Below are 24,330 nucleotides of genomic sequence, written 5' to 3'. Positions count from 1 at the left end.
ACTTTAAAAAATTGAAGAAGTTCAAAAACCATGAGGAAAAAGGCACACGTCCCTCACTCCTTTAAGTGTGTCCAGGCCTCGATCACTTAGACCCTGGGGTCCTAAAGAATGTGATTGCAAAATCATGAGGAATGGATGAGATAAGAGAGGATTACAAGAATAAGACATTTCACTTTCTAGAAAGAGGGGAAATCTGGGTCTAGGAGTCACTGGTGAACTTGTTATTGCCCCTGGGCAAAATTCTAGAAGAGATCATTAAGCAGATAATCCGTGAGAGCTTGGAAAAGGAAATAGTGATCACTAGGAGCCAGTCCTCAAAACCAATGACCAAGTATGCTTAGGAAATCTGCCTGGAGAGCAGTTGTGCAAATTAGCTTTGAATGTTTGAATTGACCACCATGTGAGGAAGCAATGAGATGCTGTAACTAAAGAAAAAAAAATGTGATGAGAGATGCTTTGCTAAAAATTCAGTTCTAGGCCATAGAAAATATTTACTCAAACTCACTCTGTGATGTTTTCATCTCTTTAGGAATATGTGTTCAGTTCTGTGAGCTGCATTTTAAGAGTCATTAGCAAGTTGGGGTATGTACAGAGAAGGTTAACAAGGAAGACAGAACTCTTATTTACTGAGCAAGCAACTCGGCATGTGTTGGGCATTGTGTTAAATGTTGGGAGCGTGTTTTAATACTTAATTCTATGATGACATCATGAATCTACCTGTTTCAGATGAGGAAAGAAAGGGTTATGTCAACTGAGTAGTTTACATGAGACCAACATCTAACGGCAAAGCTAAGACTTGTACCCAGATCTCTCTCCTTCCAAAGCCCACTCTTTCCACAGTACAAACCTACCAGAGCAATGAGGGGTCTGGAAGGTGGGCCAGGTGAGGAACTCTTGCAGGAAGAAGTGTATCACTTTAAAAAATAAGAGGAGTGAGTACAAAAACAGTGGTTGTTTCCAAATGTTCAGATGGTTGCCATTCAGAAAAAGGATTAGCCTTGTTCTCCAAGGCCCCAAAGGATGGAACTCAGGCAGCAGTGCGCGAGTACTAACAGCGGTTACCATTTATTAACCATTTGCTACGTGCTGATCATTCTGTATCCATTCTTTCTCTAAACCCCGTGAATGAGGTATGGACTGTGACCATCCCCGTTTCGAAGGTGAAGAACCACAAGGAAGTCGAGGTGATGACCAGGCTCTCACAGCTAGAAAGTGGCACAGCCTGGCCTAAAACTCAGGTCTGTCCCACACCAGGGTCCGTATTTTCAACCCCTTCCCTCCACCGTATTCCTGCTGGTAGATTTCTAATCAACGTGAGGGGGAGTTTCCAAAGAATTAGAAGCTCCTAGAAAGGGTGAGGGAAGCGGGTACTCTAACAGGAGTGATTTGCACACCGCGGACGAGTGCTGAATGAGAGGGGTGCTGGGTTAGACAGGCCTTATGGCTGCACAGGTCTCTTTCTACTCTGTATTTTGTTTTCCCTGTGTTCCTAACAGAAACAAGTTAACCTGTAGATTAATAGCCGCGGAAGTGGGGAAGAGGGTGTGGGTGGTGAGTCTAGTGGCTGTTTCTCTCTTTGTCAGCTTACATTTCAACATGACAGTAAACCCCAAATTCAGGTTCTCCAAGATACTGTTTAAATATTTCAGTCATTTATGGCCATAACAATCCTGCAGAAAAGTTTATTACTATGGAAGCGTAACAGTTCCATTAATGAGTGAAAATTATAAATCTATATGTAGTTTGAAATAAAAAAATTTAAGGAATTTGGAGGGGGAAACAAACCTAACAAACCTTAGGAATCATTATTAACACTGTGTGAACCACTTTGGTATCCTACCCTCGATAATTATACTGGAAGTTGTGAAAACTGAGATACTTTTTAGAAGCAGGATCAGAATTGCCCTAGACTTAAGGATAATGCTATAGGAAGGGAAAAGGGAAATCTTTCTTTCTTCTCTTCAGTGCTTACCCAAGTCCCCACCCCCAACACAAAGAGTCACAGTTCTTAAAAACAAAAGTAAAAAAACAAAGTATGAAGGAGTAAGGATTCTTGGAACATAGTTCTTGATCTGGAAATTTGGACCTAAGGCCTTAATCTGTTGATCTATTAATTGGTTGGTAAATGGGGTCACATGGAAAAATTTCCTGCTTCTTGACTGTGTTGGTGGACACTTTTCTAAGCTCTAACTATTTGACTTTTTGGTTGGCTAGGGGTTATTTATTAATTTTATTGAAGTACAGTCAGTTACAATGTGTCCATTTCTGGTGCACAGCATCATGTCCCAGTCATGCATATACATACATGTATTTGTTTTCATATTCTTTTTCATTAATAGCTAGAGGTTATTTACTGTTAATAACTAGACATTGAGTTTCTGAACTTTGACATAACAGGGCAGTCCCCAGAGAGCTCCAGTCCAAAGAGAGTGGCTGCCTCCATGCCCAGGTGGTCATCATATTTGCTGAAAATGTGCTTTGCCTACCAAGGTAAAGTTAACCTTAGCTTGCTGCCATCCCTGAGTGCCTTTCATGTCTGTCTTGCTGGCATGCCAGTCGGCACTCATATCTGCTCTGTCAATTTTAAATCCAGTTCTCAGTCCTTGGGGTAGTGTGTAATAATAAATGAAAAACTCGGAAATCAAAGGAATTTTATGTGTGATGCATCTGAACTAACTGGACCTGTCTTACTGGGGGGAAATGACTAGCCGGGCCACATGATGGGTGCTTACCGACAGTAAGGACACATTCCTCCCTCCTAAGCAGGCGTTAGGAACCTCCAGTCACCATGCTGGCACTGGAACACCAGGGTGTGATCCTCATTCCTGCAGGAGCTTCAGCATAAACAACATAGTGTGATGTATGTGCTATGGTTAAGGTGAGCCCCGGGGATTCAGCAGCTCACACTTGGGGGCAGGGTGGGCAGGGGAGGCTTCTCTGAGCCAAGTCTCAAAGGATGCCAAGAGTGTCACCGCAGTTGCACAGGCAGGCAGATACGTGCGACTAATTCCGAAGGGCTATGTAGGTCAGGCCTCTGGAGAGAAATGAAAGTAGAAAGGTAGAAACTTCACCCTGAGGAGTTTGGACTTTATCTGGAGGGCAGTAGGAAGTCTTTGAATGATTTTTAGAAGAAAATAATGGGATGTAGTTTGTGTTTTTAAAAATACCACTTTGCTAGCAGTGTCGAGAGTGGGTTAGCGTAGGTGAGCTAGGAAGCAGAGAGACTAGGTGGGCTGCAAAAAGCAGGTGAACAGCAAGGACAGGTGGACAAAGGCAGTGCCAGGAAGTTAAAGGGAAAAAAAAGTACATTTCTTTTTAATGTTGAAGAGGCATGTGAAGGAGGCAGGCTGCAGAGGCCTTGGTCGTGACTGACAGGTACTGGGGAACTGGGGAGGAAGGAGCAGGGGATATTGTCCAGGTTTCTGGCTCGAGTGGACACGATGCCCCTCGTCAGGAGGGGGCTTGGGAGAAGGAAGGCCATGCCTGCTTGGAGAATTACAGAGGAGATGATGAATTCAGCTGGAGGCATGATGAGTTTGAGAAGCTTGCGGTGAGGACCAGGAGGGCTTGTCGGGAAGGGCTGGCTGGGCGGGCCCGGTGCTCAGGCAGGGGCTGCTGCGGTGTGGTTGTTGGTTTGTCCCTTCCATGTTAGGAGGACACTTCGGTGTCACTAGATGGGTAGGGGACTCTATGGGCCCCATAACGTTAGATTAGTTTCCTTAGAAGCCACATGAAACAAACGTAACTTCTGTTTCAGCGTCATTTAGAGTTGGTGGGCCTGTGAGATGAACTGAAATGACTTCTAGCAGAGTTCAGTGTAGACACCATGGTCCCCAGGGTGAACTTGGGTTTCTTCCCAGGATTGTTCTCCTCTCTGCATCACTTTTCTTTTGAATGTCCCTCTCAGGCTTCTTGGGGTCCTGGGTGGGAATCTCAATAAAAAGACCTCTTAGAGGCTGTATTGGTAAGGAGAAGTAAAACGGCATTTTACTCATTATTTCACCTTCCCAACAACCTGCAAGGTGTTACTATTGATAGTCCCATTTTACAGATAAGAAGACTGAGCTGCTGAGTCTTGTCGTAGTTGTAGTGAGGGGCCGAGATGTGCGTATGACTCTAAATTCCATTCTCTTTCTACTACACAGCACTGACTAAAGCAGATCAGACCTGTTAAATCCCAGGGATGGAAGTTACCAGTGTTGTTTTTGAGGAAGAGATGTTTTATGGAAATGATATGGCCCCAGAGGGTTTATCAAAACCTTGGATCACCCAAAATCAGTTCCACTGCTGTGTCCCCGATACTTCCCTCCCCTGCTCCATGCTGACAAAACTCAGCCCTAGTGGTTCTGGAGCACCCTGTCCTAGGACCACCCCCACCACCTCCGCCGAGAGTCAGCTGTTAGGGTCTGCTTATGTATCCCCGTTTTCTAGTCTTTCCCTCTGCCTCTTCCCCCATCTCCACCACAGCAGCCAGAGTGATCCTTTAGTTTAAAGCATTAGGAAGTCTGCCCTCTGCTCAAGAGCCTCCAATGGCTTCTCTTGTCACTTGGAGTACAGTCCCTGACCTTCACGGCCGCCTACGTTCTGGCCTCTGGCTGCTGCTCTGACGCTGTCGCTGACCACACTCACTCTGAGGTCAAGCTGCGCTGACCTTCTGGCCATTCCTTGAGTGCTTAGAACACCTTCTGAACAATGCAGGGCTTTGCATCTCGCTATTCCCACTTCCTGCAGTGCTTTTGCCCACATAGTCCTGTGAGTGGCTCCCTCACGTGATGAGGCCTCTGCCTCTTGGTGAGGCCACCCTGTCTAAAACAGCAGCCCCCATCAAGCTCTGTCCCTTATTTTTCTTCATAGCACTCATAACCGGTACCCCTGGCTGCTGGGATAGTGCCTGGCCCACCACGTGCACTCAGGGGGATGGGTTGAGTGATGGAATGAATTCCATGGAAGCCGTGGGCCTAATGGAGAGGGACCGGAAGTGAAGTCACTATCACCGAGGGACCTACGATAATGAAACAGAGTGTCTTAGTCTCTCCCAGTGTGGTTAATGTTGCTGGTTCCCTAAGTCTTCTCATTTGGAGTTAACTATGAACGGGTATCAGGAAACTTGCTCCCATTTCCCTTGGTTAGATGCAGATTTATTGGTCTGATAAGGTTGGGAATGATTTTTTCGTTCTAACACATTATTACCAGGACAGATTTGCTGCCTAGTAATAGTGTGGGGTCCCCGTCCTACCCACGCCCACTCTTCCAGAATCTGGAGGGTTAGTGGACCTGTTGACAGTGCCTCCTGTATTGTGGCTTTCATAAGAAGATGATTTTCTCTACAAACTTGACTTGAGTGAGCTCTGTCTTCAGTGTCCATAAGCAGAGGTTTCCTTGTTGGAGATTTGAACCTAATGCCATTTTCAGTGCATTTTTCTGTTGCTCTTCCTATAGGATCTTCTACGTCTCTCATGATTCCCAAGACTTGAAGATCTTCAGCTATATCGCTCGAGATGGTGCCAGCAATATCTTCAGGTGTAACGTCTTTAAATCCAAGAAGAAGGTAAAGGGGCAGTCATTGGTCATCTCTTACTTTCCTCTGACGGAACCAGAGTGCTCCCAACACTGACTTGTCTCCCTGTTGATAGAGGGATAAGGTTTGTAGGTGGCTATTTTAATGCGAGCTTGAGGGGAATAAACTCACTAGTCTGTCATTGCTCATATATAATGAATTTCTCTTAGTTTCATTTGAACTTTGTACTTAGTTGGATGCGAACAGCTGGAGAGATCTCAACCATTGGATGAGTGAGCTGCGTTGGTACCAGGAGTGATGCTCACCATGGGGTGCATTAGGAAAGAAGCATTGCCACTCACTAAGGTGACCTTCATCATAATTCTGTGTACTGGTCAGTGGCCCCCAAACATGACATGTGGCATCTAGCTTAGACTTTGCATGTGATATTGGTCGTCCTGGATAGTTATTTTGGTATAGCAGCCTTGATGCTTGAGTAAACGCAACTTTTGCAATTCTGTAGAGGTATGCTTCCTTTCTGTCACTCCTTCAGGAGTCTAACACACGAAACTGGGGTTTTGGAAACCTGGGATCTAGCGCCTCATCACCCCTGGAACCCTGAGTGATGTTGTGTGGGTCACGATCCCCCATGGGTCTTGGCTTCCTTGTCTATAAAACAAGGAGGAGAGTCAAAATCAGCATTTCCTAAAATGTAGCCTGTAAGACATTTACCATCCAAAGTGTTACATGTAAAACTATTTTATTTCAATTTTCTGGGAAGTCCTAAAATTAGCGAAATCCGTTTAACTTTAACCTAGCATTTCTCAAACTGATTTAGCCATGGAATCATGTTTTTTCCCATGTATTTGCGATAATACCTTGGGAATTATTTTTCTGCAGAAGAGATTTTGGGAAACACTCTATTTATGCCTCTAAGGCCCCTTACAGATGTACCATTCTAGACACAAACCACTAAGCCTGGCTTTCTATGCGGGCTACTTCCACATCCCTTCCTGCTTGCCCTTCCCTGACGCTGTGTGAAGTCTTAATGCATCGTATGCCGTAAGACATCTTTAATAGCTTTGTAGGTACCTTGCCAAGTGGGCATAATAATAATACATGACAGGGTCCAGATTTACTATCATAATTATCCTGGCCCCCACCCTAGCTCCACAAAGAGAGTTATACTTCGTGGTTCAGCCTCTTCCTCTAAGGAGATTTGTGCTCTTACCCACCTGTTCCCAGACTTTTCAATGCAAATCATGACCTTGGATGGAAAGAGCTAGAATTTGAAAAATGGAAGGAAAAGGGGGCAAGTTGCCAGACTTCGTTTCTAGACAGTAGTACAGTTGAGAGGGCATAAAGTGTAAGTGGGGCAAAGTCGAGCTGATAGAAAGAGGAGGAGGAGAGGGAGAGAAAGAAAAGCCAGAGGGGCTGCGGATGAGAATTTAGGGTTAGGGAGAGTGAAAGGCCCTTATGTGGCTTTGAGGTGTAGTGCATCTGGGAAGGAAAGAAAAGGAAATACAAAGTGTTCCTGAGAGTTATGAATTGGATCATCTGTAATGTTCTTTGACAGAAGGAACTCAAGACTAGAATTTCCCTGAATTCATGTTAAGTGCTCAGCTATATTCATTTGAATCTGACTTACTTTTGTCCAGAGACTGGATCATGTGGACCTTGAAATTTATTAGTTACAAATGGCACATTTTAGTTTATAGAGTGCTTTAATATTTAATTTTACTTGATCCTTACAAAAACCTATGTGAAGAAGTTAAGACAGGTAATTTTCACCCCTGGTTTTACAGATGAGTAGATTAAGGTTCAGAGAGATTAAATGACCTGCCCAGAACCAGGGAGACATGCAGAACAAAAGAATTGTGAGCAGTAAACCTAGGTAAAGGAGATCATTATATTTGCTTTACCATCTGATCTAGTGCAGCAGCAAAAACACAGTGGGGTCATCCAATTCTTCTGCCAAAACCTGAGTCTAAGAACAGTGCCCACTGGCACTTTGACCTTGACATGGAGCATAGAATTAAGTTCTTATTACCCAGTGACAAAGGAGCAGTCATCTGGTTCCCTATCATATCAGCTTTTCCCATGTCTCATGGCTCTCAGCTAATCCTGGTCTCTGGCTCTTATTTTTTATATCCCTTTCACCCTCACCTACTGAGGCTGTAACCCTTTAGAGCTGGTTCTCAGGCCCTTTGCTGGCCTGTAGCCATGCAGCTGAAGGAATTGTTTCCAGACAGCCTGGGCTGTGAGCCCCATTACTGCCGAACTGTAGATAGAAGGGCTAGTTTCCAAGCCAGGAAAGAGAAGTGAATTAATTGTTCAGCAAAGGAAGCAGAATTGGGGAGGGGTGGGGAGCACGTCTGCAAGGTTTTGTACGTTTATCCTGGTTAGTCTCCAGATTTGGTGATTTACCTTCTTGTAGGGCACTTCTGGTTTGGAGAGATAATAGCTTGGGAAGGAGTTTTAATTGGCAAATGATAGAAATACCTAAGAGGTGAGGAGGAAAGGACTATATTCCCTGAGGAAGCACGTCTTACAGGGTTGTTTCTGGATTGTTGGAGGTCAAAAGAGGGGTCCCTTGACTGGAAGCCAGGAGACCCAGGTACTCATAGAGCCCTTGTGTTGCTCATAGTGTAGGAAAGCCTTGTATGAGCTCCTTGCTATGTCAGGGCTTTGGTTACTGCTGTTCACATCACATCATGTCCCCTGTGTGTGCATCCAAGGCACATTTCCCTTTACCTTCACCACGGGGAACAGGGTTGCCTTTTCTGTTGGTTGAGAACCTAGGTCAGGTGTCTCAGCTCCTCCCTGTACCTGGCTCCCAGCACAGTTGTTATTCCATACCTGTGGCTCTGCCTTTAGTTACTCACATATGCAGCCAATGTGGTTCTCATCTTGAGCTGATTTTTTTTCAGTTGGGCTTTCAATAGAAGCTTGATACCACAATGTTGCAGGAGGATAACATACCACCAGCTAATCGCCTATAGTTTAGAGTAATACTCTGAATTATCCAAGTTGTAGCCTTATATTAAGTAAGATGGTAATATCTAATCGCTTTTGGTTGCTGACTGTGTGTCTGTGACCGTTCTAAACTCTTCCTATGTGTTGTCTCATTTCATCTCCACAGCAGTGCTGTGAGGTAGGTATCACCATGCTCTTCATTTTATAGATGAGAAACTGGATGCTCAAGGGACATAACTCACAATAAGTGGTAGAGTCAGAACTGAACCCAGAAAGCTGGACTCGGGGGCTCACCTTCTTAACCACCGCATTGTATTATCTTCATCAGGAACTTGCAGTCACTGAGGAGTAGCCTTGTTCTCCAAGACCTGTTTGCAAATGGGTTCTACTATAATCGTTCCTGGGATATGAAGAGCTCCTTACCTCTGAATGGCCCAAGTCACTTGACATAGATTTTCCTTTTTTTTCTCTCTCTCTTAGTATCTTTGTCTGATCAGTATTGACTCCACTTCACAGTTGGAGGAAAAAAGGGTCCAGGGCAGTAAATTGCCATTGGTCGCACAGGGAGTCAGTAGTGCCACTGAGATAAGAACTGGGCTTCCTGCTTCCCAGTCCAGAGTTTTGGCCATTGAAGTCTGTTACACGAAACTCATAGAAGACACATGAACCTCTCTGCACTTGAGTGTCTCCAGCTACCAAATAAGAGGAAAGGCATTCAGGAATGCTGATTTTTGTGTGTGGAGTGAGGTGATCTTCAGGGAACAAATCTTATGTGACTGGGAAGGACTGCCAGGGTGATAGGGCGGGGGGTCCCAGCACTATTCAGACTAGTGCCAGAAAGGAAGGGGGGGGCCTTTTCCTCGTGTGGAACATCCATTGGAGACACCTCCTAATGACACGGCTTTCCTGTTTCTCCTCCCTGGGGGATAGAATGATAGTATTCATTTTCAAGGCCCTTTGCCTCTCGCGCAGGCTCTGCATGGTCTCTTGACCTCTCCTGCGGAGTGGATGTCACGCTCCTGTCATTTCCTCCCGGCCCCAGGAGGACGAGGCTGTCCGCCCTGATTAAGTGTGACTGTGTGTGAAGTGTTAGTGATTAACAGGAGCCCCGGGAATCTCCCCATTATCTTCCCGGGCAGCTCCTTGAAATCGTTCTGCCTACAATCACAGCCCAATTGGTTTGGGTTAGGAGAAATCATTTCCTCCTGTAATGCTGTCGCCATCAGATTAGGGACCACAGCTGAGAAGTTTAACAGTCCTTTAGAGCTGGCAGTGGATTTTGAAAGATGGTGACAGTCATGTGCTAAAGAATAAGTCACTTTCCTGGTCAGGCTTAAGATATGGAGGAGAGATAGGTCCTAAGTTTATATATCTTAAGTGTTGGGGTGGGACTGGGTTGGGAAGTCAAAATACAGAAATCGTAAGTCTCAGAACTCATCTAGTCCCAACCTGTCTGGTTATGGAGAGGAAATCAGTACATGGAAAAGTGATTTAACTTGCCCACGGTCACCTAGCTGGTTACTGACAGTACTGAGCGACTGACAGCTGTTACTTGGCCTTCTTTTCTCTCTGGGACTGTGGTTCATGGACCAGCAGAGAACAAGGAAACACCTAGCAGGCCATTGGAAATTTTAAGATCCACTGTCTTCTGTCAATGTTGGAAGTCATACCTGCTTTGGAACGAAACTTTCCCCAGAGTGAGCAGTCTTCTAGTGTCCAAGACATCACCTTGATCTAATTATATGATCAAGGCCATTAACGAACCTGTTAGACAGAAACCAAACCCGTCTCCCATTTCAGAGTCTTAGTACGTTGGGTCTTCTTCACTGTGAAAGTCCTGATGTATTTTCTCACTTCAGCACTGCAGATTCTGTAGACTGCAGTCATTTGGTAGATATAAGCTTAAATCTTTTACTAAGGTTCAAAAACACATTAAAGAAACATGACCCTGAGTCCTGTTTTTGTTGAGATTCTGTGCTGCTGAAGGTCAAGAGAAGGACACTGTACTTCTTGCTGTGATAGATGAACAGAATTATAAAGCTGTGAGCTGTCCTAGAACTGACTTGCTGGGCCCCATTTCCCTAGGATTCAGAAGCACTAGGCAGATAAATCTCAAGTGCTCAGAAGATACAGAGTTGGGGGTGGGGGAGAAGTAAACTAGAGTAGAGCTGCTAGACCAAGGAAGACACTTTCTTGTAAGAAGTGTGCCCCCACTCGGCTCTTCATCCTCTTCCTGTGGTCATGTTCGTTATTATCATTGTCTTCATCTTCATACACACCTCTCATTTTGAGCTTTTTGACTTTCCTTACTTACCTGATGACTCCTTTAATCATCTCCATGGGCTGCGAAGTTGAGAGAGCTTTTTCCAGGACAGTGAAATTCAAAACAGTGCCCAAGGTTGTTTATTAAATCAGCTGCATACTAAGACCAATAGTAATTACCTCAAAAGATTCCCGAAAGTTTACAGGACCAACCAACAATAAGGTCATTTAAAAGGAGGACAGAAAAACATCAACTCTGATTTTTATGTGGACCAGTGAAGTACAGGAATCAGCCTTTTGATTTCTGTCTTCGTATAGGAACCACTGCAGGCTTTTGTCTGCTTTTGAGTAGACAACCTGCTCTCACTGAGAATATAGTGTTATCTTCTTGATTGTTGTTGCAGTTCATCAAATATTGATGCCTGCTAGGTATATAGTTGGTACCAACGTTAGGCATACCGGAAAGAATAGCTGTGCTTTGCATCTTGGCTTGACTTCTGTGCTGGATTGAGAGATGGCCTGAGAGTGGAAGGGAGAGGGTTTTGTCAACATGAACAAGGAGATGGTTTAAAGAAACATTTCTGTGCGCCGTTTGAGTAAGTAGTATAAAGTTCTAAGACAGCTTCTTTTCCAGCCCTGTTTTTATAAAATTGCTGTAATTGGCACTCCCGTGAGTTCAGTGCTCTCCATCTGCAGCTGAGAGCCACTCTGAGGCTAGACGTGCCTTCTCTGCTTTGAAAACATCAAAGCAATCATATCCAACCTAATCTTGACAACTAAAGCCCACAAATGCTCTGGAGTTGCTAATACAAAATGGCTTTTGGACAGGAAGATTTGACCCATGTGGCCAAGTACTTTCAGGGACTTATGTAACAGTAAGCTGGATCTGTACAGAAATAATGCAGAATAATGATGTTTAAAAAAAAAAAAAAACTAGTAAATTCCAGAGAATGGCCAGATCCTGGAGCTGGAAAAGGCTGCTTCCCCAACATATTACTTATTTGCTCTGCTTTGTACCTGGCTACCTTCACATCTTTAAAACCCCAGTTGGATTTCCAAAGGTCATGAGATGTGAGACTCTGCTTTGTAGTGACCAGTAGGGACTGATCAAAGGGGTTCTTATAGCTTGTCCCTCTTGGGTTAGACCTGGCATGTTAACTGTAAGTACAAGCATGTGTGATTTCTACATTCCAAGGTGTGTGCGGAACCAGTGTTCTTGCTTAGAAGCCTGGAAAGCCCAGTCACCAAGTCGGGTAGGCCTAGCACACAGGGGCCAGCATGGCCATGCAGGGAGCAGGTGGCACCAGTGGTGGGATAGACAGCCCCTGCCAGGTGCGGGTTGGCCCTCCTAGCCACCTTCAAGTAAGTTTCCCCCAACAGGTTCTTAAACAGAATCTTCTAAAAGTAGGCTTTTCACTGTTGAAGGAAGGAGAGTCTGAAAGGTCCAGGGGCATCTGAGCTCACATGGCCACTTGTGAGAGAATCAGGCGCCATCTAGCCCCTTCTGGCTGCTAGGTGGTAAGGGGAAGAGCAGTTCTTTTACATGTGTATACTCACTCCGTAAAGCAAATAGTGTAGCTTGATTGCATATTCAAGTGCTCTTGATAAAACATGCTACTGTGTCCTTTTACTGTGAGTGGAAATACAGCCTTCACATGAAAGAGGAATAAAGGATGAATCGAAACGAAACCATTTAGCCCTGAATGTGCCGATCTGGAACTCTTCCTCAACAACTTCCTCACAGCAGAAACCATCGTACTAGCTCAGCACAGAGATCATTGGGCCCAGTTCTTCTCCATTGCTCTGGGGGTGGAGAGGTGGTAGCTTTAGCCCCTTTGATGCTAACATACTTACCTAAAAGGCGATTCCCTTCATGTCTTCGTGTTTCTATTATTGATAAAGTAAACCCAGCTTTTCCTGAGCTACTATTTATTTTCTGTCTTAATTGCCTTTTGGTGCAGTGAATTCTGTATTCATAATAAAGTGTTTCTGGAGCACTTGGTATAGGGCAAGCACCGTGGGAGGTGCTGTCATGGATGTTAGCCATGCAGTTACTTATTTATGTGGCAGAGGAGAGGCTATAAAATTGATGACTCCATTTTTCAGTTCAAGTTACAGAGATGTTCTGTAGAAAGGCTGTGATAAAGGGAGGTGAGGAAGGAAATCAGAGGCCGAGGAAGTGGGAAGTCATTTCTAACATACGGAAGTCAGGACCACTGACCCCTAAGTCTGCATTTTCTACTGGAATCAGATAGAGGGGCAGGGTCAGTTGCCTCTCCTAGTAAATGTACTAAAATGTGAAAATGAAACATGGAGAGTATGAATATTAAGCATTAAAATCAACCCATTTCCTTACAACTGTTTGGGTTTTAGGGGCTTGGGGGGGGGGGCGGTAATTAGATTTATTTATTTATTTACTTTTTAGAGGAAGTACTGGGAATTGAACCCAGGACCTCATGCATGCTAAACATGCGCTCTATCACTTTGAGCAATACCCTCCCCCTCATTTTGGCTTTCAAATAGTTGGTTGCAACTGGTGTATATGTGTCATACATTAATCTTTGATGAAGATGGCAGAATAGAGGTTTGAGCTGGAGTCCAGGTTCTTCAGAAGCTCAGTCCTGAGTGTATCCCCTCATCCATTGTTGGCTGATGCATGAGAAATGCAGGTTCTCTGAAAAGTCATTTCCCACCAACTATGTCCTCTTATTTAAATCTGAGTGTTTCCTTCCAAAGAGAAGTTTAGAAATCCTGTCCCCAACCCCTGTCTAATCCCATAGACTCAGGGACACTTGTTTGAGGACATTTCCAGTTTTAATATCATCTTAAAAGTTAGTTAAGGGAAGTGTCTGTGACTTACAGAGTTGGTGGAATTCGTAATGTGTCCTCCTTAGGAGAATCTGAGATTTTATAGCAGCAGATGTGGTAGTAAATTTGGAATTTTCTATATAACTGTATATTTTAAGGAGAGAAACTGGGTTTGTACTCTAGGAATGATAAAATTGGGGAAAGACTAACTCAGTCTTTGCAGAACCTTTTTCAAATAGTATGATTTATCTGGGTTAATTTATGTAAGATGAGGAAGTAATGAAATTAAAATGCTTAATCTCTACATATCATTTGGACTTAACCATATTTTATTTCTAGACCCCTGAAATTTTTCCTTTTCTGCCTCTTGTAAAGATGCCTAAGAGCAACTTTTCCAAAAGTCAGGGAAGAAGGGAAAAGGGGAAGGGCTCTGTGTAATGGACACTGACTATATTTGGTAGGCAGAATACAGCATCTCTAAGGTTTGGTAAACTGGTGATGAGCTTTGCTGTAAAAAAAATTAACCACAGGAAGTCTGCTCTCATTCTCATAAAGGGATTAAGCAACAACAATCTGGGGAGGCCTTGAGTGGAACCGAACCTTCTCCTTTTTCACCTGGGGATGGAGATTCCTGGCCCAGCCTCCTCACCAGAGCACAGTTTGATTGCCCAGGGAGATGTAAAAAGCTGTGGTGTGCTTGGCCTGCTTTGGATAGGGACCGTGCCCTCTAAATCATGCCTTTTTGTATATTTTGGGAATGAGAAAGATGGGGACTTCTTGCTTACGACCGGTGCCTGCTGCTCCTCATCTTCCAGTGCAGATAAAGCAGTTGTCTCTTAGGTCATACAAACTTGTGTGTGGAAGGGCCTATGCCTGACTTTCGGAAAACAGGGGGAAGTTAAGGTTGGACATAGAGGACAGAGGCTCTGATCTACCACCAGGTGGGGGATCCCACAGAAGTTACCCATCTCGTCCTGCCTCAATTAACATTCTCGTCATCCAGACACGTCAGGATGTTCCAGGTGAGAGATGTTAAGAACATCCCTGGAGTTCACACCATGGATTGAGAGAGATTTAACTCTAAGACAGTCACTTCTAGGAAGTGGTCTGAGTTAAGGACCATCAGGAGGAATAGAAGTAGACTGAGATTGAGGTAGGCATGGATGAGGGTTGGCCAAGGTGCCTTTTTATACTAACATGAATACTCTGGCCTGAGATAGAAAGCAGGAACATAGAAGTAATACTAGGCTTGAGAATAATAGTAAGGGTAGCAATTTGTGGAGTTAGACCAAGCAGAGAGTGGATTAGAGCATGGGGTCCAAGGCCCCTAGGGGTTCATGAAGATAGCACTGGAGAAATATGAACTAATTGCCATATTAGGAAAAGCATAAGTGAATCATACGTTTACCCACAACAAGGCCTTATAGGCTTATCAAAACACCGGACCCTGCCTTTGTCTGTATTTGTACCAGTTTGCTGTTGGGAAGCCCTGCTTGACTGCTGATGTTACTGTGGGGGCTTTTTTAATATGGTGGGTGAGCTGTATCGTGTCACTAGGTGGGCACAGCTGACCTGACATCAGGTCATTCAGAGGGTGATTAATCTTAGACTCGAGGCATAGGGTGCAGCCACAGTAAAATAAACTGTAGTCTGTGGTGATGGAATGGTTGGAGACCATGGGGGTAAAGGGAACAGTGAGCTGAGCTTTCCTGGCCTGCGCTCTTAAACTCTGCAGAGCTCACATGGAACTCAGTCTTTGAAAGAAAGTGAAAGCTGACTGATTATCAAGTTATAATCGGTTATCCACTTTGGAGACCATGCCCTGAAAACCCTGCATGTGGTTGTTCCTCGTGGCCTGTGTGGGTCGCATAAGACTCCGCTCAGGCACAGGCAGGCTCTTTTGTGCTCTTTCCTGCTGTTCTCACTGAGTTAGTTAGTGGAACACTGAGACCTAGGGTCAAGCTCAGTGCTTGGGCTTGGGCGGTTAAAGGAAGAGGTTAAATAGCAAAAACAGGAAGGAAGGAGGGAGGGAAGGAGGGAGCCAAAGAAGGGACCCACCCAAGTGAGTCTTTACAGCAAGACTAAAAAGCTCACCTTATATTTAGTTGGCTACTGGGGGTGTTGTGGGGAACTTGGTCTCTGGGCTTCAGCTGGTTGTGCTGTTTAGACCATGGCTTCTCAGGCTCTTATCACTGCAGCCTGTCTGCAGGAGCACCAGGGGAACCCACCATTTCCAACAGAAAAAAGAAGAAAAAAGCTGTTACTCTTAGTGTGATGAACCCGTAGAACATTTGATAATGGTTGGCAAAGGATTCTGAAGCATATCAACCATTTTTATTAAACTTGGGAGAAAGAATTGGGCTAAGTCCAGAATTGGGCTGTTTGCTATCTGCCCTTCAGTTGAGTGATTGTTTCAGAACCATTGTGACAGTTTCTATTTTCTGGCATATTTCAGGAAGGGAAAATGTCTTCTCATTCTTCTTTGTGAGTAGGTGCACATCCAAGCAACATTAGATTTTTCTACCTCTTTCCTTTGCTGGCTTCATAGGTTTCTCTTGCACATCCTCTCTCACCTTGGCCCTTCTTGTGCCCTTTTAGGGGGTCTCCCTGGCCTTCACTCCTTCCTTTCCTTTTTCCTTCCCAGAGCCAAGCTATGCGAATCGTCCGGACGGTGGGGCAAGCCTTCGAGGTCTGCCACAAGCTGAGCCTACAGCACACACAGCAGAACGCAGATGGCCAGGAGGACGGGGAGAGTGAGAGGAACAGCAACAGCTCGGGGGACCCAGGTAGGCACCACATCCTGTGGATGTGGGTGACCAGGCAGGTGGACGCACAGCATGAGGTGGTGGATCATTCCACGAAGCTGCAAGCAATCGGTCATGTGTTATTGTAATCGAATATTAAATATGTTTAAACTGTCAAACAAAGAAGCATTTAAACTGGGTCTCAGGAAACATATTTTAAAGGTAGAGCTGCTTATGCTACCAAATGTGACCCCAAAGAAAATTTCAATATAAAAGCACCTTCATTAAACAAATTAGAAAGAAGATAAACAATTATCTAAGTAGGTTTTTCCTCCCTGTTTCTAAATTCTCTAGCTCTGTAAAGCCTCAAAGTGGACATTATTCCAATATCTCTAATCTTTAAGTCTGTTTAAAAGTCAGGAATAAGGCGAAGGTGTCTCTTTTATCATCTCTATCATCTAAAAGTAAACATGGGGAAAAATATGAGCATTAGAAAAGAGCAGGTAAAAAGTTAATATTATTTATGTTATTTTTTATGTGGAAAACTCATGAAAATAAACTGAAAGCTATTAGAAATCAGAGAATTTAGTTAAAGAGATGAGGTCCAATAAGTAAATATAGATAGCTATGATTTTTCTAGTCTAACAACATCAGTGGGAAGTCATAGTAGGGGAAAAATCCATTAAAATAACAAAAAAGATAGAATGCCTATGAATAATCAAAGTAAAAATGGGTTTTATTTGAAGAATATTGTAAAAATTGAAAAGTTCTTGGTTGGGAAACCACAACATCATAAAAATATTATTTCTCCTTATATTAACCTATAAACTTAACACTACAAATTTTTAACAGCAAAGGAAGCACCTTGAGAAGCTAAAATATTCAAAACTTACGGGATACAGATAAAGCAGTACTCAGAGGAAAATCAAAGTTTCAATTATTTATATTAATAGATGATTAATCAAGAAAATCAAGTTAAACATTCAACTCTGGAAGTCAGAAAACAGCAAAATAAGTCTCATACTGTAATAAGCAGTATGGCAAACTGGTGAAGAGTGGAGACTCTTACATTCTAGCTGTACTGGTCACTGACTCTATGATTTTGGGCAAGTTCCATAACCTCTCTGTGCCTTAATTTTCTCTTCTGGAAAAATAGGAATAGTAGTAGTGTCTGCCTCATAGAATTACGGTGATGATTAGATGAGCAGATACATAAAATGCCAAGTCTGGTGCTGGGCACATGGTACACACCCAATACATATTAGCTATTATTATTTAAAAATATGAGAAAAAAACAAGAGTAGAAAAAATTCTGGAAAAGATGAGTGATGACAGAGGAGTGGCTTTCCAGATACAAAAACATATTATAAAGCTATAATAGATAAAACTGTGCTGATATAAGTGCCTGAACAGATCAGAATAGAAAGCTCAGAAATAAACCCAGACATACGTTAATATGGTGTGTAATGAAGGTAAGAATCCCTATGGAGAAAAAAATATGGGAATCATTAAATTTCAATGTTCACATGCCTTTGACCCCCAAATTACCCTCAAAGTCCCTTCTAAGAATTTATCTTAACGGTAAACCCATAGATGTGTGAAATGATGCATATATAAAGTTATGTAAGCAAAGAGTTTGTTATAAAGGCAAAAAATTGGAAATAGAAAGAAGGAATCTTAAATTACGGTTTCAAATAATGGAATATTGTACAGCTTCTAAAAAAGAATGAGTTGACTGAACTGATAAAGGCATCTCCAAGGTATTTTGTTGAGTTTAAAAAAAAAAAACCAAGGTGCAGCAGTGTGGATATTATGTACTACCAATTATATTGTATAAAAATATGTAAGTGTAGGTGTGTGTACATACACATATATGACAGATGAAAACACATGTGTACTTATCATGCATAGAACATCTCCAGAATGATACTGGTTAAGATACTGGTAACTGTGGTTCATTCTGGGAAGAGGAACTAGATGGCTGTAGTGGGAGAAAGATTTACTTTTCCTTATACCAGACCTATAACTGGCCATGTTGCTCAGAGAACAGAAGCTGATCTCACTTCTGAACTGGAGGATCTGCCCTCAGAGCTGCTAGCTGGAGAAGATTGATGCCTTTACATTGTTGACTATTCTTTGGTCGTGCCCTGCTCCTTGTTGCTGGGGAGTCACAGCTAAATCTCAAAGGCTTTCAAGCCCACAGTACCACTGGCAGCCAGGATGCACATATATAAAGAAATTCCAACCAAAAAGTAAAGGGCATTATCTCTGGTGAAGCCATTTATTCCTGGAGTGAAAGGGGTTGGACACAGGGAGGTTACCGAGAGGGTGAGTGTTTGAACTTTGTTCTTATCACAGAACTCCTGTATGAGGAGCTTGATCCACATACCTAATCAGAACCTACTTCTCAGCTTTTTGCAAGAGGTCAGGGTGGTATGCTTTGGCCTTTTGGAGAGAAGAGTTGTGTGGATAGCATTTCACACCGACTGTTCTGAGGGGCAGGTCTTATTTCCCTCCTGCAGGGGGAGCTACACCTTCCTTCCACTTCCAGCCCCCGCAGGGATCTCCTGGGTGGGGAGGGTTGATATGATTTCCTGTGACACTAGGAAGGAGTGTCTTTGGGAGTCAGTAGAGATTCCAGTAGGGATCCTTTCCTGTCCTTTCCTCTTCGTGTCTTCCCTCACTCCTTCCCTAGCACCTTGAGCTCCTTCCTGTCCCTGGATGTATCATGTACTTTCTAAGATGTCAAAGCACTGAGTGTAGACACCTCTTTAAGGAGGTCAAGCGTGGGTTGGATGTGCTCTCTGTATATCAGTGACATCCCTGCAGAGTCAGAGAAGTAGCAGGGGCTCACCTCAACTCGTAAATGAGGACGTGGCCTGTGGAGAGATGAAAATTGTATTAGGGAGACACACACACACACACACACACACACACACACACTGATTTTAAGGAACTGGTTCATGTGATTGTGGAGGAGTGGCTAATTCGAAATCTGCAGGTAGGCTCGAAGAATGCAAACCCTGGAAAAAGTTGCAGTTCAAATTCAAAGGTGGTCTGCTGTTGAAAAAATTCAACATCCATTTATGATAAAAAAAACTCTACCAAAGTGGATGTAGAGGGAACATATCTCAACAGAATAAAAGCTGTTTATGACAAACCTGTAGCCAGCGTAGTACTCAGTGGGGTAAAACTGAAAGCTTTCCACCTGAAATCTGGAACAACACAAAGATGCCCACTCTCGCCACTTCTATTCAACATAGTATTGGAAGCCCTAGCCACAGCAACCAGACAGGGAAAAGAAATAAAAGGGATCCAGATTGGAAGGGAAGAGGTAAAATTGTCACTGTATGCAGATGACATGATACTATATATAGAAAACCCTAAAGACTCCACACAAAAACTACTAGAGCTGACAAATGAACTCAGCAAGGTAGCAGGACACAAGATTAACATACAGAAATCTGTTGCATTTCTTTACACTAACAATGAAATATCACAAAAAGAAAGTAAAAAAAAATCCCTTTTAGAATTGTGTCAAAAAAAAAAAAATACTTAGGAATAAACCTGACCAAGGAGGTGAAAGACTTATATGCTGAGAACTATAAAACATTGATAAAGGAAATTAAAGAAGATTTAAAGAAATGAAGAGATATTGCATGCTCTTGTATTGAAAGAATTGATATTGCTAAAATGGCCATACTACCCAAAGCAATCTACAGATTTAATGCAATCCCTGTCAAATTACCCAGGATATTTTTCATGGAACTAGTACAAATAATCTGAAAATTTACATGGTATCTGCTAATCCCAAACTCCTAATTTATCCCTATCCATCTTTCCCCTTTGGTAGCCATAAGTTTGTTTTCTATGTCTGTGAGTCTGTTTCTGTTTTGTAAATAAATTCATTTTTTTATCTTTTTTTTTTTAGATTTTACATGTAAGTGATATCATATGATATTTGTCTTTCTCTTTCTGACTGACTTCTCTTATTATGATAATCTCTAGGAAAAACTGCTAATATAAAATAGATAAACAAAGTCCTACAGTATAGCACAGGGAAATATATTCAACATATTATAATAAAATATAATGAAAAAGAATATATATATGTAAAGCTGAATCACTATACTGTACACCAGAAACTAACACAACATTGTAAATCAGACATACTTCAACAAAAAAAAAAAAAAAAGAAAAAAATTTATATGGAATCACAAAAGACCCCAAATTGTCAAAACAACACTGAGGCAAAGGAACAAAGCTGGAGGCATAACCCTCCCAGACTTCAGATGATACTACAAAGCTGCAGTAATCAAAACAGCATGGTGTTGGCACAAAACAGACATATGGATCAATGGAACAGAACTGAATCACTATGCTGTATACCAGAAATACAACATTGTAAATCAACTATATGTAAGAAAAAAAAAAAGGTGGGCTGCTGGCAGAATTCCCTCTTCTTCTGGGGAAGTCATCTTCTTTTTTCTGTTAAGACCTTCAACTCATTGGATGAAGCCCACCTACGTTATGGAGGGTAATCGGCTTTACCCAGAGTGTGTACTAATTTAAATGTTACTCTCATCTGAAAAATACTTTCACAGCAACACCTAGAATAATGTTTGGTCAAGTATCTGGACACCATGGCCCAGCCAAGTTGGCAAACAAAATTAACCATCACAGAAATGAAAAGACAGCATGGTGTGATGGAGAGCATGCTGGACCAGCAGACTAGAGGAGCAGCTGAGAGCTTGAGTTCTGGTGCCTGAACAGCTCAGTTTGGATCCCAACTCGACTGCTTCTCAGCTGGGCGATCCTCAGCAAATTTGATAGCCTCTCTGGATCTTTCTTATCTGCCAGGTGTGAGGTGATGCATATAAATCAGCACCGTGCCTAGCATATGACATACTCTAAATACATGCTAGCAATTAGCTCGTTCTCCAGTTCCGAGTCTTGAACTACATGACCCCATCTATGCAGTGAGGGGCATTGGACAAGAAGTCCTGTGATTTTATGACAGGTCCACGTTAAATGATTAATCAGGTGCCCTCTGATTGTGGCGTAGTGCCATTGCCATGAAGTGAAACCTACTCTGAGTATTATAAGCACTTGGGATTCTACAGATCTGCGATGGGAAGTTTTTTCTTATCAAGGTAGACTGCTTACTTCCCAGCCCCATAGTCACTTTCTTTTTACGGCCCCATGTGCTTTCCTTTTTTCTGTAAATGCTCCCCCCCCCAACCCCAGAAGCATTTATTGATTCCATTAGGATTTTTCTCAGGAAGAGGGCACCTTGAAGCTCTAGAGTAGAACTGTTGGTTGGCAGGTTTTTCCCCCCCTTTTAACAAGAATCTTGCTTCCACATTAGGGAGCTTTTCATTTAATGCAGTGTTTATTTTTCTGGTGGAGCCACCCCAGTGATGTGCCGGCAGGCCCTTTGTTGTGCAGAGGAAACGTGTTTACTCTGAGGGAATCGGGAAGTGCAGAGGCTTTGCTGTCTCTTTGATGTCAGCCCTTTCCCTTCTGGGTTTCAGCAGTGCTTTTAATGAAGGTCCTCACTTTCATGGTGTGTGCCCGCTCGCTCTCCCTCTCTCTGCCTGCCTGCCTTTCTTCTCTCGTTCTTCCCAGTGTTCCCTACCCCGGAGGAGATTTTCCCTTTGTATCTTTTGGCAGCAGCTGTCCTAGGCCAGTCCCGGGGCTCAGAGCCAGATGGGGCCACTGCCCCTGCTCTGCTTGCCTTGCTTTGCCCTGTGCAGTTTCTTTGACTCCTGGAGAGGGTTTCCTGGGAGAGATCTCGTTCCCCTGGAGGCGTTCCTCTTCCCACGGCAGCAGGCAATCCAACATGGGGAAGGGCTTGGAGCCCCTTGGAGAATAGAACTTCTTAAAAATAAAACTCTCACCAACTAGGCAGTGAGCCATGGATTCAGAAGTACTTGCTGTGTACCTGTTACATCTGCCAGACCTGGGCATCCGGCTCACTCAGAAGCAAGCACACCGCCGACTTCCTGTCACTTCTGCGCTCCCACCACACCTGCTCCTCCATCTCATCCGGCCAGAACTGCCTGGTCCTTTGTTTCTTCTTAGTTTCGGTTCCCTTCCTTCATTCAACACATGTTTATCAAGTTTCCCCATGTGCCAGACTCGATTCTGTGGATACTGTGAACAAGGCAACAAGGACCCTGCTGGCAAGGAGCTCACATTCAAAGCTGGGGTGGGGATGCAAGCAGATGACAAACAGGATCATTTTAGAGAATGTCAGTGCAATGAAGAGGATAGAGCAGGGTAGCTGGGACTACAGGTGGAAGCAGTGAGACTGTTGGGAGGCAAGGTGGTGCCCTGGTTAAAAGCACTAAGCCTTTGAGCCCCAGCTCCAGCCTGCCTAGCTGTGTGCCTCAGTTTCTTCATCTGTCAAATGGGGATAATGATTATGCCTACCTCTTAGGATGGTTATGAAGATAAATGAGTTAATACATGTAAATCCCTTAAACTAGTGCCTGGAACATAGTATTATTGAAGTTTAAGCTGTTACTATTGCAATTATGAGGCAAAATTTGGTCATTTCAAGCACTTTTGGACTGAGCTGATAACCTTTGTTCTTTTTTTCCCCAACCATTTTGTTTTTGAGGTATAATTGACATGTAAAAAGTTCTGCATTAATCTAGTGATACCTATCCATTTTAGCCCTGTGACAGTGGTCCGTTACCCATCTTTGGTCCCCAGACTTGGCCCCAGGGTACTTCACTGTTCAGCAGTCCTTCTGCTTTCCCCATGTCCCTACCTTCTGTCTTGGTGGATGATGTCCTTCTGTCCAAGATTAACCCTTTCATCTGCATCTGCCTTCCCTCTCACCTTGCCAGTTCCTGAACCCTGAGCCATCAGCTGTCTCACTCTCCTGATTCATTACCTAAACTTTCTACTGTGCTGACCTTTTTCCTCACTGCTGATAGATAAGGTAAAGTCTTTCCCATCTTAAAAAAAAATAAAAACAAAAAAAACCCTTCCTTGTCCCCGCATCTCCCTCTAACCTTATTGCTTTCCTTTTCTTCATAGTCAAGCTTCTTGTAAGACACATCTATACTCATTGCCTTCGTTTTACCACACCCCTGCCATTAGCCCTTCCGCTTCCAGTGATTTGGTGTCTGCTGCCTTCCAGTCCTTCCTGAAACAGCCAGTCAAGGCCAATGAAGGGCCGCCTAGTCAGCGAATTGAACCAGCCTTTCTCTGCGGTGTGCACCACTGGGAATGAAGCACCTCCCTTCCCGAGCTTCTGGGGCACCCCTCCCCCACTCTCTCCTTCTGTCTGTGCTAGCTGCTTTCCAGCATCCTTGGTAGGCTCCTCTTTTTGCCTACCCCTTAGGTATAGGGGCTTCTCCTGGGTTTGGGACCTGGTGCCCTTTTTGGCTTCTCGTGATTTTAATTAATGTTTCTCTCCAGGCTAGACCTTTTTCCTGAACCCTCCACTTATGGATACTGGATAATCTCCAGTTGGCTCTTACAGACTCTGCAATTTCATACTTGTATCCACAATCCTGCTTTTCTTGAATTTTCTCTGAAGGATGCCAGTCTCTACTCAGTTACCCAAGTCAGAATTTTAAAACTCATCCTAAATGTATTCTTCTCTCTCCCTCCCTCTCACCCTCAGTGGACAATTGGTCACCAAGTCCTATGATTTCTGCTCCCTGAAGATATTTCAGATTTGCCCCCTGTGCTCTGTTACTGCCATCTCCTGAGCTTAAGCCCTCGTGTTTTCAACCTAGAGGATTGCTGTCTTGTCCAGCATGGATCTATTCTCCACATCATCTCTAAGGTGAAATTTGAGAGAATGAAAATCTTTTAGTATTACTCACCTGTTTTCTGTCCTTCAAGATAAAATCTCAACTCTTTCTGGTCAGGCCCCTCCCTACAGAGTCATTTGCAGTGCCCCCACTATGCTGTGGGTTCCCATGCCTCAGTGTCATTGCCTCTGCCTTGCTCTGCCTAGAATGCCTTCTATGGGCTCTCTGCCTGCTTCTTCACCTGCCTGAGCTGGCACTCCTTCCTCAG

At 43.6% G+C, this 24,330-nt stretch overlaps 1 protein-coding gene across 2 annotated transcripts in view; it reads left to right on the top strand.

Annotated features, from left to right (window-relative positions):
* C21H1orf226 (chromosome 21 C1orf226 homolog) overlaps nt 1–24,330 on the top strand; it is a 281,437-nt gene that overhangs the window by 223,698 nt on the left and 33,409 nt on the right. For both annotated transcript variants that reach the window (XM_006173140.3, XM_006173139.3), the window contains exons 5-6: nt 5,440–5,548; nt 16,188–16,329. In XM_006173140.3, the coding sequence (XP_006173202.3) occupies nt 5,440–5,548; nt 16,188–16,329 (251 nt within the window). The remainder of the gene's footprint in view (nt 1–5,439; nt 5,549–16,187; nt 16,330–24,330) is intronic.

The sequence above is a fragment of the Camelus ferus genome, chromosome 21, assembly GCF_009834535.1.
Source record: "Camelus ferus isolate YT-003-E chromosome 21, BCGSAC_Cfer_1.0, whole genome shotgun sequence".
In the NCBI taxonomy this organism is placed as follows: domain Eukaryota; kingdom Metazoa; phylum Chordata; class Mammalia; order Artiodactyla; family Camelidae; genus Camelus; species Camelus ferus.
This window is presented reverse-complemented; position numbering and strand designations above follow the sequence as displayed.